The sequence below is a fragment of the Crinia signifera genome, chromosome 4 (assembly GCF_055691185.1).
Source record: "Crinia signifera chromosome 4, ASM5569118v1, whole genome shotgun sequence".
Classification (NCBI taxonomy): Eukaryota; Metazoa; Chordata; class Amphibia; order Anura; family Myobatrachidae; genus Crinia; species Crinia signifera.
The window spans coordinates 303,976,212-303,996,584 of record NC_139220.1 but is presented as its reverse complement, the minus strand read 5'-3'; the positions used below and the strand labels follow the sequence as shown (position 1 = coordinate 303,996,584).

The following is a 20,373-nucleotide window of genomic DNA, read 5'->3' as shown; positions in this document are numbered from 1 at the left end:
TAAGGTTAAGAATTGGGGAAGATAATCAACATCAGGTAACATATATGTAATCAGTCCATGAGACGGAGGATAGATAGTATTACCAACATTAGAAGCACTCTTAAATTATGACTCTGAAATTAAAATAAATTACACTACACACTATATTCATCACAAGTGTCACCATCACAGACACAATACACAATATTAAAGCTAGTTCTGGTCACAAAAAGATACAAAAAACATACACAAGATAATTTTTTTTAGATATCACAAACTGCAAAAAAATCTGTTTTATAAACAGAAAAATACATTTTCTTACAGCAGACTACAGTCACCTTTTTTATTTAAAAAATGTAATAGAAATAATTGTGCCAAATCAATCAAACAGACCAACACTATTGAGAAACCATTAAGAATATTTAAACTTTCATCAAAATAACTCTCTAGATATCAATTAATTTTATTTAATGTGATTGTTATATAGAGTTCAACAACTATATTTATTATTTGAACCATACAAAAGCATTTTCTAAAATAATAATATAATTTTATATCACAGAGAGCAATAATGTTTATAATAATAAATATGAATTGCCATCTTATAACCACCCTATAAAACCCTAGAAATGGGATCATTGGGTAGACAGCAAATTGGTCGACAAGCATTAGGTCAACATGCATTAAGGTCGACATGCAGGAAGGTCATCATGACTGAAGGTTGACATGGATTAGATTGACAGGGTCATTAGGTTGGCACAAGCATTAGGTCGACATGCAGAAGGTCTCCGGTCGAAAGGTAAACATGTTTTTTTTTAAATTGTCCCGAATTTCGACACAGTCGACATGGACACTGAAATGTAGAACCACGCCCCCATTCTCCCACCACACCCTAGTGGATGGAAGGGCATTAAATACCACCTGTTGGCACAAGTCAACTCAAAAAGCAGAGTAAATCCCCATGTCAACGTTTTGACTGTTGACCTTCCCATATCGACCTAATGCTTGTGTTGACCTAATGACCCTGTTGACCTAAGCCACGTCGACCTTCCATCATGTCTACCTTCCTGCATGTTGACCTTAATGCATGCTGAACATAATACATGTTGACATAATGTTGTCAACCTAATGCTTGTTGGCCCAATGCTTGTAGACCTACTGACCGTATCCCAAACCATTTTTTAATATTGTATTCTTAAGGTGCCCATACACTAGTAAGATTTATCTTCAGATCTGGCTGGTTGGAAAAAAAACATGGTTATGGATGAGCAACAGTTTGTTAGTTTTCCAGCATTTCCAAGCAAATGGTCAACTGTCATTTGCTCTCATCCATAACCATGTTTTTGTTCCAACCACCCAGATCTGAAGATAAATCTGCGTGTGTATGGGCACCTTTAGTTTAAAGCATACTTAAACCTGATTTAAAAGCATTAGCTGTTGGTTGCTACCTGGCTGATAATGTTGTGGACAAGGATGCATCAATCAAGATAGGTCTGATTTAAAGTTAGTAAAGATAATAAAGAATTGTTTGTATTTGTTTCAACAGTATTGAGTATTTCTACATTAAAATCCTGGTAATACAAATTATGTATTATGTTTCAAAAATACATAAGGATTTAATAACACCACCAGGAAGATCTGTACATGTGGTAGTGGCTTCTTTGTACACTAATCTTTCACATGTAATTGATTTAATTAAATACAGCGTTATTTCTATGAAATAATAAATCACAGGTTATATCAAACTTTTAAGATATCTTTAGTACATAAAATAGAAAAGCGACTATGTCTTGGTTACTATTGGTATTCTGACCATGCTTACAGGTACACAATATGCACAAAAATGCCCCACATTTTCTTAATACAACACAATGTTATATAAACTAATTCAGAATAATTTATTTTAACAAAATAAATTCTTTCAATTCATAGCACAATATTTGGAAAAAAATATTTGTACTGGAATATGCATTTATAATTCTGCGTTTTATTGGGCTCCAGCATTGCATGTTATAAATGCTAACGCAGACACGAGGAAGCCCTCTGTGCGATACGATCATCTGGCGCATTAACCGCCATGCACGGCGGACGCCACAGCAGCTAACTCAGGAAGACTCCTACACAGATTATAAGGCCAATCAAAAAGTACTTCTCTGAATCCCCGTCTCTCCTTTCTACAGGCATTATGCTTTAGCACATGCATACAGATATCGATACATGCCTCACACCTTATTTCACCTTAACAGCCCCACCACTGACTAAGTGTCGCTCACCATCCACCAAGGCAATACAATTGTATGTGATAGGCAGCAGCACACTAGGAAAAGGTAAAAGGCTGTTCTATGTCTCTCCTACCTATCCCACCTCTTTTCCCTGAATACTCTCATCACAACCACTGAAGGACAACATTCTGTGCTGGGGTATTTCTATACAAGGTGCCTCTTGCATTACCTGACAATATTTTCCCTGGCTACCTGCCTTTATGGATATGTAACATACAAATTGTCCATACAAATGACGTGAAATTGTTTTATTAATCATCTTAAATTAGACTAGTCATTAATTAATAATACTGAGAAAAAGATATACCTATAGCAGACAAGACAGTGTAAGATTATATCCCTATAGTGTCATAGGGCCTTATTCTGGTTGGTGCGGGCGGGCCGTACGCGTACGTTCCGGGGTTTTTAACGATCTGCACATGCGTACCATCTCCAATGCGCAGGCGCAAACACTCCACAACGCTTACGGACGGGTCTCTCCGTGCGAAAAAACCTGTACGCGAGAGTACGGGCATTGGTGGCGGCATAGGGGCGTGTTGAGGGGAGCGGCCGAAATAATGAGGGAAAATGGGCGTAAACATGGGCGTACATGGGGGTGTGCACCAAAAATGAACGGTGCTACTACCGCTCGATCAGCTTAAAGCACCGTTCATTTCGGACACAAAACAGGCGGCCGCCAACCGCCACCTGAGACCACCCCTACAGATACCGCATGACAGCGTGCGCCTGGGTTTGCTAATTTACGCTGATTACTACTCAAACACATACACCTGAATGTAATAAGCAATGCTGCAGTCTATTAAGTCCAAACCATGATTTCACTACCTGCAAGCCACACACAGCACTCAAACACCTCGGAAGCTTATCTTTCTATACTTCTCGACATTTAAAGGTTTGTTTAATTTAAGGTAAGAATCTTTGTAAGACCTGCTTAAATATGCTAAGGTAGGTATTTGTTAAACAGTTATACACATTCACTACGTGCTTTCATAGACTTTACACAGTAGCACACTCAATCTACACAAGTCGACATGTGTCAACGTGTTTACTCTAATACAAACATAGCTTTAGACCAGGCATGTCCAACGTTGGCCCTCCAGATGTTTTGAAACTACACATCCCAGCATGCTTTGCAATAGATTTAGCATTCTCTAATAGCAAAACTGTGGCAAAGCATGCTGGGATGTGTAGTTTCAAAACATCTGGAGGGCCAACGTTGGACATGCCTACTTTAGACCTATAATTTGTACAGCAATGTCCTAAATTTAAAATAATAAGGAGTGCTTAAGCCGCAACAATGTCATAACCCTTAAATAGCACAGCCTAATTGTGAGGTTAGAGGTGAGCCCCCCAAAACAAAACTACCAATTGGGATACAGCATACATTCATCCAAGAAGGAGGAATCTATTTAATGTTATGTAATATGTACAGTATGTGTGTGTTAACATATTAGTTTTTAGTAGTGTGTTTACAGCATACCCTTCTTCAATGTAGTTGAAAAATGTATGTGGCCTTCACACTTAACTCACAACTTCTTATTATGTACAAATACAACAAACATTGGTGTATATTATATATTCAATATAATGTTTTTTTTTTCCTTCACTACAGTCACTGAACAGCACCAGGAAGATGTGGGCCAGATTTTGCAGGAAATATTTTTAACCCTGCTTTATTTGAACATTCTTTTTTTGCGCCTGGAGGCCCTACTTTAATTTTTTTGATTATTTTTGTTTTTATGTTTAAAAAAAAAATAAAAGTTTATATTCAGTTAGAAGTTGCCTGTGTTTTTAATTATAAAAATGTTAGAGGGTTTGTAAGGGCAGATACAGATGTGTAATTTAACTTATATTTGTAATTTGAGGTGAGGGGTAACGATTGCTGTGTGAATGTGTGTGTTTTTGAGTTAAATAACACATAGTGAAAATGCATGAATGTTTAATGTTGTTAGATTAAAACATCACACATAACATCAGGGTAGGTATACATAGTAAAAATTCAGATCAAACTAATTATGGACATAATTTAGTACATACACACAAACAACAACATAACTTTATTTAAAAGTAAATTGCAATGTGGGGACACATAGATAGTGATAAAAATGCAACATTAGAACATAAAATATATACATGTAAGGAGGGTTAAAATGTATTATTTTTAGCCTGTTCATTAAGGTAGACAATTGAGGCAATAGAAAACAATAATTGATTAACAAATAGAATAATTATTTTAATTGTCTTAATCATAGTTGAAAGGGTAGATTACGAGGGCCATATATGTGAAGGGTATGCCAGCGTGCACGGACGTACGCTCACTCTCACGAGCGGTGACATACGCTGAGTTTTCCATTGAAAACAATAGAGACCCATCCGTGCACGGTGGCGTACGCTCAGATTTCCGCAAGAAGTCGGCGGGAAGACGGACGAGAGACGTCCATAAACGGTGGCGTACGCTCTGTTGTACACCAGTTGTCAGTGTGTAAGGGGTGGTCCGTCCGTGTACGTTGGCGTACACTCAATTGTACGCCACTCCCCTCCGACGTTGTTTCTGCCCGTAAGTATGCGGCTGATTTGTGGGTGGAATTAACCTCAACGGCCGCGTACGGAGAGCGTGCGCTAATATGGGACGTACGCACGTTTGGCCGCACCAACCAGAATAACCCCCATAGTTACTTGTCTTGCACTAGAAATGTGATGTTTCTATCTAAAAGCACATACACTGGGATAATTGTGTAATTACACCACTTATTGTGTGCTTTCATATCAAGTCACGTGACTACTCTCAGGCTGAAGGCAACATTCAAACATGAAATAAGACTATTACTATTGCTGAAGTGTTCTTAGCATTGTCTTTTGCCACCCGCCCGCATGTGATGTATTATAGACACACTGTTTATACCTAATTAGATTATCACTGGTAACATCTATGTGTTTCCCTTTTGTACAGTCTGTGAAACTAACTATATGTATCCAGTGCTGACAGGATTATAATTACAGGGACTTTCAATTCAACAACTGTATAACTGGACTATTTACTATGTATATTTAGATCTTACTTGCAGTCTAAGTGATACATAGGGGTGAAATGTAATAGGATGAGAGATTCAGAAAGTGAGAGATTTGGTAAGAAGTCTCCAGTTTTTTTTAAAGCGGCAATCATTTACACTGCAAAATCAAACTAGTTTTGCAGTATAAATGATTGCCGTTTCTTACCAAATCTCTCACTTTCTGAATCTCTCATTCTATTAAATTTCCCCATAGTATCAACATAATTAATTACATTGTATTAAACAACAGTGTGCTTTACATCACCTCAATGGGATATACAAACTTGTTACTATACCTCTGAATGTGATTCTTTAACATTGATGCTTTGTTTCTCTCTGTGACAGTTATATATGTGTGTATATGTGCAATATTTTAATATATCATATTGAAAGCTTAGTTTTAGTGTAACCTTGGATAGGTGGGAATAACTCCCCCTCCTTTCCATTACTGGTTACAAACTCTAGAACTTGCCTAGCTTTATTACATATCCTAATGTAGATAGCCAATCATACTATTTTCAATTAATATCTTCTATTTGTGAATACAGGAGATACATTTAAAAAAGTGCAGCAACAAAAAAGAGAGTGATTTTCCTTCTATTACTGATATGTAGAACATGTATTTCTGCTGAAACTATGGCCAGACAATAGGTGACTCCTAAACAAAAGGTCCCATTGGTGACATAACAGGAGTCTGCTGTGATCTAATTACTATACAAGGTGTTACCCTGCCAGGGTGTAATTAGCATTTCCCATTGTAGTAAGTGACTTTAGGAATATTTACTCCTCATTTACAAGACAAGGAGCTGGGCAGGAGAAGCTGCTGTGGTGAATGACTGTATACTAATGTTATGTGACCCTAATTTACATGTCACCTCTCAGTGTAAGAATTCCTGCAGGGCATCCTGGGAACTACTGGGGAGAGATGGGGAGGAGTGACTATAAATAGGCTGTATCAGGCCACTGTGAGCTGATGGAGGAGCTGTTGGGTCAGTTACTGGTTGGAGAGCTGGGAGGACGGAGGAGTAAGAGAGAGACAGAGGAAGGATCCCCAGAGTAAGGTAATTATATTATACATAAGATTATGCTGATAATTACACAGTTGGTTTTAGCATTGCTTTTGTGAATATTGCCTTGTTATTAGTAATTACATTTTATTTGACCAGTATATAATTAGTTAATATTACTATATAATAGAATAATATTAACTTATCCTATGAGTGACATTGCAGTTAAGTATTCATAAATTAATATACCAATTCATGAAAGTTCACATTATATTTATAAATATATAAAAGGGACTTTATCATTTTTCATCTAAATTGTATGAGTGATGGGCAATCATTGGGATCAGGGCTGCCATCAGAATATGTGGGACCCAGGACTGACATAATAGACAGGGCCCCTCCCCTTTCTCAGACAGTCAGCAGCACTGGCCGCACTACTCAATCTATACATTGCTGCATGGGAAATGGGAACTTTGTTTATGACAAATTACACTTTATAGACTATAATCCTGGGGCCAATTTCTGTCTGGGCCTGGATAGAAACTTCTCTGAATGGAGAACACTTAGCACCAGGTGTATTTGATATGTAGGAAGGTTATGTTCCCACTCTACCAAGGGATATCCAGTGTAGAATAGCAGATGCTCTAAAATATTCCACGTGGTATGAACAACAGAGACTCTTGGGAAATATTCCTTACAACATTTGACAATGGGGGTAATTTTAGCCTTCTCATGTGTGGCTCCTCTCACCCCCTGCCCCTTTCCTTATCTTCTCATGCATTGGCTTATGATATTTTTAGGGACAGCAATACTGCTATTATCTCCACAAAGGTTTCTTGGAAGAGTTTTCATGTAGTAATTCCTGATTTATGACAAACGGCATCATATTTATTTGGTATATTAATGGGATGACATTACTGACTATTATATTGTGCTATTTCTTACCCACTGTATTTGCTATGATATACCATTTGGATGTTTGCCGATTGCCGTGTATATATATATCAGGATCACATGCATTGAATAATCTATTATTACTTGTCAAGTTTTATGCGATACAATTTTATTTGAAAGAAGAACAAAAATAACTAGATCTACACCAGTCATTTTTATATTTTCAATTTTGATTTTTTTTTTTTGTGTTACAGATAAAATACAGAAATTCTTCTAAGAACATTACAAGACATTGTTAAAAGGACATTATTCTCTGATCAAGCCAAATATAGAAAGTGTTTTCCTATACACCTCTGGAGGATTCACTAAAGACGTTCTCATTTTTTGCATGGGAGAAACCTTCCACAGCTAATTTGTAATTTATCAAACACATGATGAGTCTGACAGGAGAGAGACCACATCTGTGCTCTGAGTGTGACAAACGCTTTACATATAAATCACAGCTTCTCATCCATCAGAGGAGTCACACAGGAGAGAGACCACATCTGTGCTCTGAGTGTGACAAACGCTTTACATGTAAATCAGAGCTTCTCATCCATCAGAGAAGTCACACAGGAGAGAGACCATATCTGTGCTCTGAGTGTGACAAACGCTTTACATGTAAATCACAGCTTCTCATCCATCAGAGGAGTCACACAGGAGAGAGACCACATCTGTGCTCTGAGTGTGACAAATGCTTTATACGTAAATCACAGCTTCTCATCCATCAGAGGAGTCACACAGGAGAGAGACCACATCTGTGCTCTGAGTGTGACAAACGCTTTACATATAAATCACAGCTTCTCACACATCAGAGGAGTCACACAGGAGAGAGTCCACATCTGTGCTCTGAGTGTGACAAATGCTTTATACGTAAATCACAGCTTCTTAGCCATCAGAGGAGTCACACAGGAGAGAGACCACATCTGTGCTCTGAGTGTGACAAATGCTTTACACGTAAATCAAATCTTCTCATCCATCAGAGGAGGCACAAAGGAGAGAGACCATATCTGTGCTCTGAGTGTGACAAATGCTTTACATGTAAAACATCTCTTCTCACACATCAGAGGAGTCACACAGGAGAGAGACCACATCTGTGCTCTGAGTGTGACAAATGCTTTACATATAAATCACAGCTTCTCATACATCAAAAGAGTCACACAGGAGAGAGACCACATCTGTGCTCTGAGTGTGACAAATGCTTTACACGTAAATCACATCTTCTCATCCATCAGAGGAGTCACACAGGAGAGAGACCATATCTGTGCTCTGAGTGTGACAAATGCTTTACACGTAAATCACAGCTTCTCATCCATCAGAGGAGTCACACAGGAGAGAGACCATATCTGTGCTCTGAGTGTGACAAACGCTTTACATGTAAATCACATCTTCTCATCCATCAGAGGAGTCACACAGGAGAGAGACCACATATCTGCTCTGAGTGTAACAAAGGCTTTACATGTAAATCATCTCTTCTTAGCCATCAGAGGAGTCACACAGAAGAGAGAACACATCTGTGCTCTGAGTGTGACAAATGCTTTACACGTAAATCACATCTTCTCAGACATCAGAGGATTCACACAGGAGAGAGACCACATATGTGCTCTGAGTGTGACAAATGCTTTACATGTAAATCAGAGCTTCTCATCCATCAGAGGAGTCACACAGGAGAGAGACCACATCTGTGCTCTGAGTGTGACAAAAGCTTTACATATAAATCAGATCTTCTCATCCATCAGAGGAGTCACACAGGAGAGAGACCACATCTGTGCTCTGAGTGTGACAAATGCTTTATACGTAAATCACATCTTCGCAGACATCAGAGGATTCACACAGGAGAGAAACCATATAAATGCTCCGAATGTAGCAAATGTTTTTCCCAGAAATCACATCTTTCTGAACATCAGAGGAGTCACACAGGAGAGAAGCCATTTCAATGCATTGAATGCAGAAAGTGTTTTACAGACAAGAGAAATCTTCTTCTTCATCAGAGGATTCACACTGGATAAAAACACATTAATGTTCTAAACGTAACAAGTGTTTCACTAAGAAACAAGGGACCTTATTCATGTCTGTTCGTTCGGACCCCTTCGTTCACAAGGGGTCCAATGTTGGGCTATTGTCACAGCATAAGATGAAATTTTACAGCAGATCCGGGCGGCTCTGATGTTATGTGTCTGTACATGTGCATTGTCATCTGTAGGGGACTGTTCAATGGGTGCACACACACAACCTTGAGGGCAGGGGGGGCAGGTGGCGGTGGACCGGACCATTTGCATATGGGAACACCCAGCACTTAATGGGTGATCCCTAAATAACACTGGGCATTATCATGCTAATGGGCCGATGATGCGGGTACAGGGGCGGGCAGATGACATCACCGGTTGTCAGCTGCCCGCCCACTTCCTTCTGAATTCTCACACATATCTAAGGTTGCTCTAAGCAGATGTGCGTGTGCCTTCCACATCATTCGAAGGTTGCTGACCATCGAATGATATGGGTGTTCCCCTGCATCCTGCGAATGGAAGTCTATGAAACATCCATTCACAGCCTGTGTGTAGGAACACCTACTGTAAGTTGGGGTGAGCAGCCCGGCATTCTCATGTGGAGTCTGGTGGAAGCAACTAAAATAAACCACAAAAACTTGTTATACATCCAATGAGTCACACAGGGGATCAGCCATATACATGCTCTGAGTGCAGCAAGTGTTTTACTGAAGAGATCAACCTTATTACTCACATACATAGTCACTCTGAGGGTCTGAATGTTGCATGCGAATCAATAGTAAGTTGTATCACCACATTATGTGTTTCAGGAAGGTAACTTTAATGTTACAGTATGAATATGGCAATACGTTGATATAAATCCATCTTGCTAAAGACAGGAGAGCTGTGACCAGTAAGCTGGGGGCTGCTTTTCCCTTGGGATAATCTCTCTGTTAGGAAATAGAGCTGCAGTATAACAGACAATGACGATGTGGCTGCCATTACTGTGCCCTGTAATATACAGCTGTTCTGCTCACACTGGTGCTGGGGCTAGTACAGGAAAGAGCTGTATATCCATTACAGAGTCCCAGCAGCTCCTCCCAGTCCCTATTATACCTCCTTATTCTGTCCCTCATACATTCCTATTGCTGTCTTACCTCCCTCTGATTCATATACTATGTATTATATTGTATAATGGTGCAACTAAGACATCAGTCCCCTGTATCCCGTAGTAATCAATGATTATACAGCTGTTTGCTTGATGGCACTAGGTGATTAAAGCTGATATCTGGTTGCTGTGGGTAACAGCACATATTTTGTTTTTACACCATGTTATGAATAAAATCCTATTGATAACACATTGTTTACCATGTTTATGATCAAGAACTTAATTAAAATGACTTAGTGACTATAATCAAACAATATCAGTAACTACTATTTATGTTACTGACAGTTATCCCCATAATACTTGTTGTTGAATAAATACTGATCCTTATAAATGATATGATTCTGTTTTTGGCTGCTGATCTAATATATTTTATAAGTATTAAATCCTTTTGTACATTGTTCTACATATTAGACGATGGGACCAGGGGAGATACAGATGGTGCCACCATCATCTAGCCTGCCTATGGCATTTGTCCCGCCATAAGTAGCACAGCATGGTATATGGCCTATGGCATTATATACCAGCAAGACCAGTCCCATATAAAACAGGAGATTCTTGGCTTTCAGGGCTCCAATGAGTATAATCATCAGACATCTCACCATCACCTGACTACTTATAGGTAGAGCTTAGGGCTTCTATGAGATTATCCAACACTGATCCTGTATTGTCCTATATTACACTTCCCCACAGATTTTTTTTAAAAAATATTATAATTGGAATCAGCGCTACTGCTGTCACTGATAGTACATGGACGCTCCTGTTCCATAGTCTGATCCATGGCCGACAACAGGAGGAAAGATATACATGATATTACAACATGTGATCACCCAGTGATACAGACAATAGAGGGGCTGCTACCCTGTAATTCAGACACTGATAGATTGCCTGTAAATCATATATAAATAGTTTTTATTAAAACAAGTATTAAAACAACAGATGGGATAAAATGACACACAGGTTCCTGCACACAGATGTATATTAGGAAATGTCTCTGCTTGTCCATGTGATTCTCACCAGGCCGATTTTATGGGACAACCGATGGTGTCTGACTCCTAGAAGCACAGTCCAAGCATATGTTGTTACAGTATCTAACCACGTGGGGATAAGTTTAGTGATGTTTGTGATGTAAATGATGGTCGATCCTATAATTATATACAGGTTGAGTATCCCGTATCCAAAATGCTCGGGACCAGGAGAATTTTGGATAACGGATTATTCCGTATTTCGGAATATTTTAATATTTCAATGATGTATTTTGAAGTATCTTGCATGTATGCTGTATAAACACATAATATACACACAAATATATTTTATTACCACATAAAATACACACAAATATATTTTAATTGTTCAAAAAACAAGGTTTCAAAACGTGAAACAAAATGTGTGTACTATCTCAGCACTGAATTTGAATGCCAAGCAATCATTGTCTTGCACATATATAGTGGCAGTTACATATCATGTCCCCAGTGATGCTGTTACAAATGTCCCCAGTGAGTTTTTAGCAAAAAAAAATTTTTTTTTCACTTTCTGGAATGTCCGTATTTCGGAATAATTCGGATAACGGATATTCGGATACGGGATACTCGACCTGTATAATGATAACAGTCCCAATGCCAATATCGGAGTCCCAATAGAAACTGCATCCATACTGGTCCTGGTCTGGTCCAAGCAGAGATGGATGACCTTAATTTGGGAAAACAAGTGTGTACTAGGAGTTGGTTATATAGTAAATCAGAGATTTGGGGCCAGAAGGAAGTGTTCTGGGTGATAGATGCTGATCATTTGTCTATTAGGTAAAGGGTTAGATAAGGTCCTTATGTCTTTTACATTGCACAAGTTGTGTTTTAAATTTATTGTTGAATAGTGGAAGAGAGACCATAAGGAGATACATTGGAAGATCAAAACCTTGTTCTACCTCTCATGCCATATACAGGATATATAGATAACTCTATCCCACTTTGAGCATCAAATAGTCACAATAAAAAAAAAAAAAAAAATAGATAAAAATGGATTATAAACTTACTAAGGTTAAGAATTGGGGAAGATAATCGACATCAGATAACATATATGTAATCAGTCCATTAAACAGAGGATAGATAGTATTACCAACATTAGAAGCACTCTTAAATTATGACTCTGAAATTAAAATTAATTACATGACACACTATATTCATCACAAGTGTCTCCATACAGACACAAGACACAATATTAAAGCTAGTTCTGGTCACAAAAAGATGCAAAAAAACATACACAAGATAATTTTTTTTAGATATCACAAACTGCAAAAAATCTGTTTTATAAACAGTCAAATATATTTTCTTACAGCAGACTACAGTCACCTTTTTTAATTTAAAAGGCTAAAAAATGTAATAGAAATAATTGTGCCAAATCAATCAAACAGACCAACACTATTGAGAAACCATTAAGAATATTTAAAGTTTCATCTAAATAACTCTCTAGATATCAATTAACTTTATTTTATGTGATTGTTATATAGATTTCAACAACAATATTTAATATTTGAACCATACAAAAGCATTGTCTAAAATAATAATACAATTTTATATCACAGAGAGCAATAATGTTTATAATAATAAATATGAATTGCCATCTTATAACCACCCTATAAATCCCTAGAAATGGGATCATTGGGTAGACAGTAAATTGGTCGACAAGCATTATGTCAACATGCATTAAGGTCGACATGCAGGAATGTCACCATGACTGAAGGTTGACATTGATTAGATCGACAGGGTCATTAGGTCGGCACAAGCATTAGGTCGACATGCAGAAGGTCTCCGGTCGAAAGGTCGACATGTTTTTTTTTAAATTGTCCCGAATTTCGACACAGTCGACATGGACACTGAAACATAGAACCACGCCCCCATTCTCCCACCACACCCTAGTGCAGGGCTGGGCAACAACAGCCCTCCAGATGTTGATGAACTACACATCCCAGCATGCCTTGCATCAGTTTCAGCATGGCCACATAGCAAAACTAATGCAAAGCATCCTGGGATGTGTAGTTCATTAACATCTGAAGGGCCGGTGTTGCCCAGCCCTGCCCTAGTGGATGGTAGGGCATGAAATACCACCTGTCGGCACAAGTCAACTCAAAAACCAGAGTCAAACCCCATGTCAACGTTTTGACTGTTGACCTTCCCATATCGACCTAATGTTTGTGTTGACCTAATGACGCTGTCGACCTAACCCACGTCGACCTTCCATCATACCTTCCTGCAATTCAGAATAATCATTTATTTTAACAAAATAAATTCTTGCAATTCATAGCACAAAATTTGGAAAAATAATTGTACTGGAATATGCATTTATAATTCTGCATTTTATTGGGCTCCAGCATTGCATCTTATAAATGCTAACGCAGACACCGAGGAAGCCCCCTGTGCGATACAATCATCTGGCGCATTAACCACCATGCACGGCGGATGTCACAGCAGCTACAGATGGAGCCAGGCTTGTCTTTGCAGCCTGGCTCCATCTGTAACTCAGGCAGACTCCGACACGGGTTATCAGCCAGATCAAAAAGGTACCTCTCTGTCTCCCCATATCTCCTTTCTACAGGCATTATGCTTTAGCACGTGCATACAGATATTGATACATACATCTCACCTTATTTCACCTTAACAGCCCCACCACTGACTAAAACCAGCAAAAAAAAACCATTTTAAATAACATTGTATGGCTTTCTATGGGGGAAACGGGTTGAATCTGAAGGTAAAAAAATGAAACTGCAATGAAAATTGAAACTGCAATATACCTTTACAACATGCAATATGAAAGGGGTTTAACCGGCTTTTGACCAGTTTTAAGACATGTTTACAAAAACGGGTTGAAAGCAGGTTTTTGCAATGTGAAACCAGCTTTCAACTCGTTTTTGTAAATGTTTTTTTTTTAAATGGGTCAAAAGCCAGTTAAACCCCTTTCATATTGCATGTTGTAAAGGTATATTGCAGTTTTAATACGATTTTTGTACCTTCAGATACAACGTGGAGGATCCTGCTTTTAACACGTTTCAAAATACCGGTATTTTGTAACCGGTAAATTGATTGTGGAGCTTTCATATTGCAGCTGGTACCGTTTTAAAGCAGTTAGAAATCGGCAATATGCCGTGTTAAAACTGCAATGTGAAAGGGGCTTTATTGTGTGATCTTTTATCAAGTCATGTGACTACTCTCGGGCTGAAGGCAACATTCAAACATGAAATAAGACTATTACTATTGCTGAAGTGTTCTTAGCATTGTCTTTTGCCACCCGCCCACATGTGATGTATTATAAACACACTGTTTATACCTAATTAGATTATCACTGTTAACATCTATGTGTTTCACTTTTGTACACAGGGCCGTTTCTAGAGGCGGACAAGCCGTGCAGCAGCCCGGGGCGCCGCACGGCTTGTCCGCCTCTGAAACAGCCAGGGCGCCCGGCAGTCTAACCCCCCCGCCCGCAGCCGCAGCCGCTGCCGCTGTCTCCCCGGCCGCCCGACTCCACGCTGGAGAGGGGAGGGGAACGCATCGTGCGTTTCTCCGTCCCCTCGCCCACGTCACTGGGCTGCCGCTGTCAGCCAATAGGAGCTCGGGCGCGGGATAGGAGAGAAGCACGATGCGCTCCCCTCCCCTCTCCAAGTAAGTTTGTTACTGGGGGCATATGTTTGTGACACTGGGGGGCATATATCTGTGGCACTGGGGGGCATATATCTGTGGCACTGGGGGCATATATCTGTGGCACTGGGGGCATATATCTGTGGCACTGGGGGCATATGTTTGTGACACTGGGGGGCATATATCTGTGGCACTGGGGGGCATATATCTGTGGCACTGGGGGCATATATCTGTGGCACTGGGGGCATATATCTGTGGCACTGGGGGGCATATATCTGTGGCACTGTGGGGCATATGTGTGGCACTGTGGGGCATATGTGTGGCACTGTGGGGCATATGTGTGGCACTGTGGGGCATAATTGTGGCACTGTGGGGGCATATATTTGTGGCACTGGGGGCATATGTGTGGCACTGTGGGGGCATATATTTGTGGGACTGTGGGGGCATATATTTGTGTCACTGTGGGGGCATATATTTGTGTCACTGTGGGGGCATATGTGTGGCACTGTGGGGGCATATATGTGGCACTGTGGGGTATATATTTGTGGCGCTGTGGGGGCATATCTGGCACTGTGGGGGCATATTAGTAAACAGCATCGGTTGTGCGGCAGCGGCACATGGGGCATAATGTGTAATGGGCATTACGATGTGGGGAGTATTGTGTAATTGCCATCACAGTGTGTGGTCTAATGGGCATCTTGGTGTGCGGTGTAATGTGTAATTGTCATCACGGTGTGCGGCGTAATATGTAATCGTCATCACAGTGTACGGCGTAATGTGTAATTGGCATCACAGATAAATAGTGTATAATGATTTAAGTAGCCTGTCATTGTGAGGCGTACTAGGTCATTGTGTGGCCTTCAGCCAGCCAACTTAAGTGCGGGAGGACAATAACAATTCCTGCAGCAACCAATGTCTGGTCTTGCAGGTTGCAAAAGTGTGATATAAGGTAATTGTTTTCCTGCTAGACCACGCCTTACATTAAGCCACACCCCTTTTAATATCAAGCCACACCCCCTATTTCGGCGCGCGCCTTCGGCGCGCGAAATTACTATAATACCATGCTATGTATTGGGGGGGGGGGGCGCATTTTTATTTCTTCGCCCTGGGAGCTAAATTGTCTAGAAACGGCCCTGTTTGTACAGACTGTGAAACTAACTATATGTATCCAGTGCTGACAGGATTATAATTACAGGCACTTTCCATTCAGCAACTGTTTAACTGGATTATTTACTACGTATATTTAGATCTTACTTGCAGACTAAGTGATACATAGGGGTGAAATGTAATAGGACGAGAAATTCAGAAAGTGAGAGATTTGGTAAGAAATCAATAGTTTTTTAAAGTGGCAATCATTTACACTGTAAAATCAAACTGGTTTTGCAGTGTAAATGATTGCCGCTTTAAAATAACTGGAGTTTTCTCCCAAATCTCTCACTTTATGAATCTCTCATCCTACTAAATGTCCCCCATAGTATCAGTATAATTAATTAGCTTGTACTAAACAACAGTGTGCTTTACATCACCTCACTGGGATATACAAACTTGTTACTATACCTCTGAATGGGATTATTTGACCATTGATGTCTGTGACAGTTATATATGTGTGTATATGTGCAATATTTTATTATATGATTTTTAAAAGCTTAGTTTTTGTATAACCTTCAATAGGTGGGAATAACTCCCCTTCCTATCCCTTACTGGTTACAAAATCTAGAACTTGCCTAGGTTTATCACATGTCCTAATATCGATAGCCACTAATACTATGTTCAATTAATATCTTCTATTATGTGAATAGAGGAGATACATTGAAAAGTGTGTCCCAATAAAAAGAGAGTGATTTTCCTTCTATTAACGATATGTAGAACAAGTCTTTCTGCTGAAACTCTGGCCAGACAATAGGTGACTCCTAAACAAAAGGTCCCTTTGGTGACATAACAGGACGTCAGAGGCTGCTGTGATCTAATTACTATACAAGGTGTTACCCTGCCAGGGTGTAATTAGCATTTCCCATTGTAATAAGTGACCATAGGAATATTTACACCTCATTTACAAGACAAGGAGCTGGGCAGGAGGAGCTGCTGTGGTGAATGACTGTATACTAATGTTATGGGCCCCTAAATTACATGTCACCTCTCAGTGTAAGAATTCCCGCAGGGCATCCTGGGAACTACTGGGGAGAGCTGGGGAGGAGTGACTATAAATAGGCTGTATCAGGCCACTGGGAGATGATGGAGGAGCTGCTGGATCAGTTACAGGTTGGAGAGCTGGGAGGACGGAGGAGTAAGAGAGAGACAGAGGAAGGATCCCCAGAGTAAGGTAATTATATTATACATAAGATTATGCTGATAATTACACAATCAATTTGACTATTCTATTGTGAATATTGTCTTGTTATTAGTGATTACATTTTATTTGACCAATATATAATAAGTTATTATTACTATATAATACAATAATATGGCCTTATTCTATTTGTGACATTGCAGTTAAGTATTCATAAATCAATATACAAATTCATGAAAGTTCACATTCTATGTATAAATATATTAAAGGGACTTTATCATTTTTCATCTAAATTGTATGAGTCAGTAATGTAGGGGCAGGAATCATTTACATGTCACATAATTATACTGTATAATACCATATGTGATACAATATATATAATCAGTAATATGTACATTATATATATCTATGTGTTCTTTATCAGTTCTATCATATCATGTATAAGTACCATATGGACTATATCTATATATTCTCTATCATACTGTGGGATCATTTGTATAATATATCTGACACAATAAAAGGATAATACTGCTCCTCACATTTATGGGGAATTGGAGTGTTGTGCATGCTGGCAGTCACTAGATGGCGCCCCATGGAGCTTCACGTTTTGCCCTGTTTGGGAGCCGACATTATGGTTATGTTGGCTAGTTACTTGTGTATATATATATATATAGAGGGCAGGGGGGGGGGGAGCAGTACTCCAAGCATCTTGAATCCTTGAAACTCTCAGGCCATCCTATAAGGACAACGTTTCGTTGCTTGTTAATAAGAAATTGCTTCAGGTCATGGCATATGTACTCTACATATATATATGTATGCTAGAGGAAGAGATGAGAGCGCTCCATTGTGCAATAACGTCAAAAACTTTTATTTAAGAACAAGATGTGTCTTCAATAAAAACAGGTATATCGTGACGTACCAAAATAGGCGGTATACCACCGCAGAGATTTCGCATAGATAGTGTTTACCCAAACACATATGTAGGAGAGGTTACACTACGGGCTTTCAGCGTCTCGACACGGCTGGATGGATGGACTGCAACGCCAGGGGCGTGGCCTGGCGTTGCAGTCCATCCATCCAGCCGTGTCGAGACGCTGAAAGCCCGTAGTGTAACCTCTCCTACATATGTGTTTGGGTAAACACTATCTATGCGAAATCTCTGCGGTGGTATACCGCCTATTTTGGTACGTCACGATATACCTGTTTTTATTGAAGACACATCTTGTTCTTAAATAAAAGTTTTTGACGTTATTGCACAATGGAGCGCTCTCATCTCTTCCTCTAGCAATTCTACACCTGTGAAATTCATGTGACCGAGAGCTGCCAGGATAATTGAAAATCCTTTGGTGCAGAAAGAAATTGGAATTGGGACTTCATTCAAACAGTCCTTTAAGTGTGGATAATATCAACAAATATCCACAGCTCACAGGTTTTTAAATAATTTGCACACTTATTTCCCTTGCTATATATATATCCGTTTTTTGTATGTAAAATATAATCAAGGAATGATGATTCATTAAGATTGTTGCAATAACATACTAGTAACATATATCATGATTAAAGTGTGAGGATACGGGAACTTCTATCACCCAAACACTGCGCACATGAAACAAAAATATCAGTTGATTTGTCACCACAAACAGATATAGATAACACACAGTAACAAGAGGTAATGGTAGCACAGAAACAATATACAGGTAGTGGCCCAAATAGCCAGTCCTTGTAGAGGATATAGTTCCTCCATTGCTTCTGTATTTGCCCATTACTATGTCAATTTTGGCATTTTATTAGGAATTTCTCATTAGATCACAGTCATTTATATTCCATTCACAGCTGATGGGCAATCATTGGGATCAGGGCTGCCATCAGAATATGTGGGACCCAGGACTGACATAATAGACAGGGCCCCTTCCCTTTCTAAAGCTGTGTACACACGGGGGCGATAGGGGCTGAAATCGCTGGAAATATGGTCGCTGGTGACCATATTGCCAGTGATGGGAGTGTCCCCCAGCGATAAAATGCTGGGTGCGCTCACGTTTTCAGCCCCACTCTAATCGCTGGTCGCAGGAGCTTGCTCCTGCGACCAGCTGATTACCTCTGTGGCTCCCCCAGCAGAGGTTCACTTTCATCAGCGACCATCTCTGGTCACTAATGAAAAGGAGACACTACTGAGCATTATATTGCTGAACAATATTTCTCCCCGTGTGTATTGGGCTTTAGACAGTCAGCAGCACTGGCCACACTACTCAATCTATACATTGCTTCATGGGAAATGGGAACTTTGTTTATGCCAAATTACACTTTATAAACTATAATCCTGGGGCCAATTTCTGTCTGGGCCTGGATAGAAACTTCTCTGAATGGAGAACACTTAGCACCAGGTGTATTTGATATGTAGGAAGGTTATGTTTCCACTCTACCAAGGGAATTCCAATGTAGAATAGCAGATGCTCTAAAATATTCCACATGGTGTGAACAACAGAGAGTCTTGGGATATATTCCCTACAACATAGGACAGGGGGTAATTTTAGCCTTCTCATGTGCGGCTCCTCTCACCCCCTTCCCCTTCCTTATCTTCTCATGCATTGGCTTATGATATATTCATGGACAGCAATACTGCTATTATCTCCACAAAGGTTTCTTGGAGGAGTTTTCATGTAGTAATTCCTCATTTATGACAAACTGCATCATATTTATTTGGTATATTAATGTAATGACATTACTGACTATTATATTGTGCTATTTCTTGCCCACTGTATTTGCTATGATATACCATTTGGATGTTTGCCTATTGCCATGGATATATAACAGTCTCACGTGCATTGAATAATCTATTATTACATGTCGTGCTTTATGCAATACAATTGAATTTGAAATTCAATTTTTTTTTGTTTTTTTTTTTTGTTACAGGTATAATACAGAAATTCTACTAAGAACATTACAAGACATTGTTAAAAGGACATTATTCTCGGATCAAACCAACTATAGATAGTGTTTTCCTATACACCTCTGGAGGATTCTCTAAAGACATTCTCATTTTCTGCATAGGAGAAACCTTCC

The 20,373-nt window shown here is 39.4% G+C and overlaps 1 protein-coding gene across 1 annotated transcript; it reads left to right on the top strand.

Annotated features, from left to right (window-relative positions):
- Positions 1 to 7,646: 7,646 nt before the first annotated feature.
- On the top strand, positions 7,647 to 9,260 carry LOC146073271 (uncharacterized). Its single transcript, XM_083180453.1, has one exon. It carries the CDS (start codon positions 7,647 to 7,649, stop codon positions 9,258 to 9,260), a length of 1,614 nt encoding a protein of 537 aa, XP_083036579.1.
- Positions 9,261 to 20,373: the final 11,113 nt, after the last annotated feature.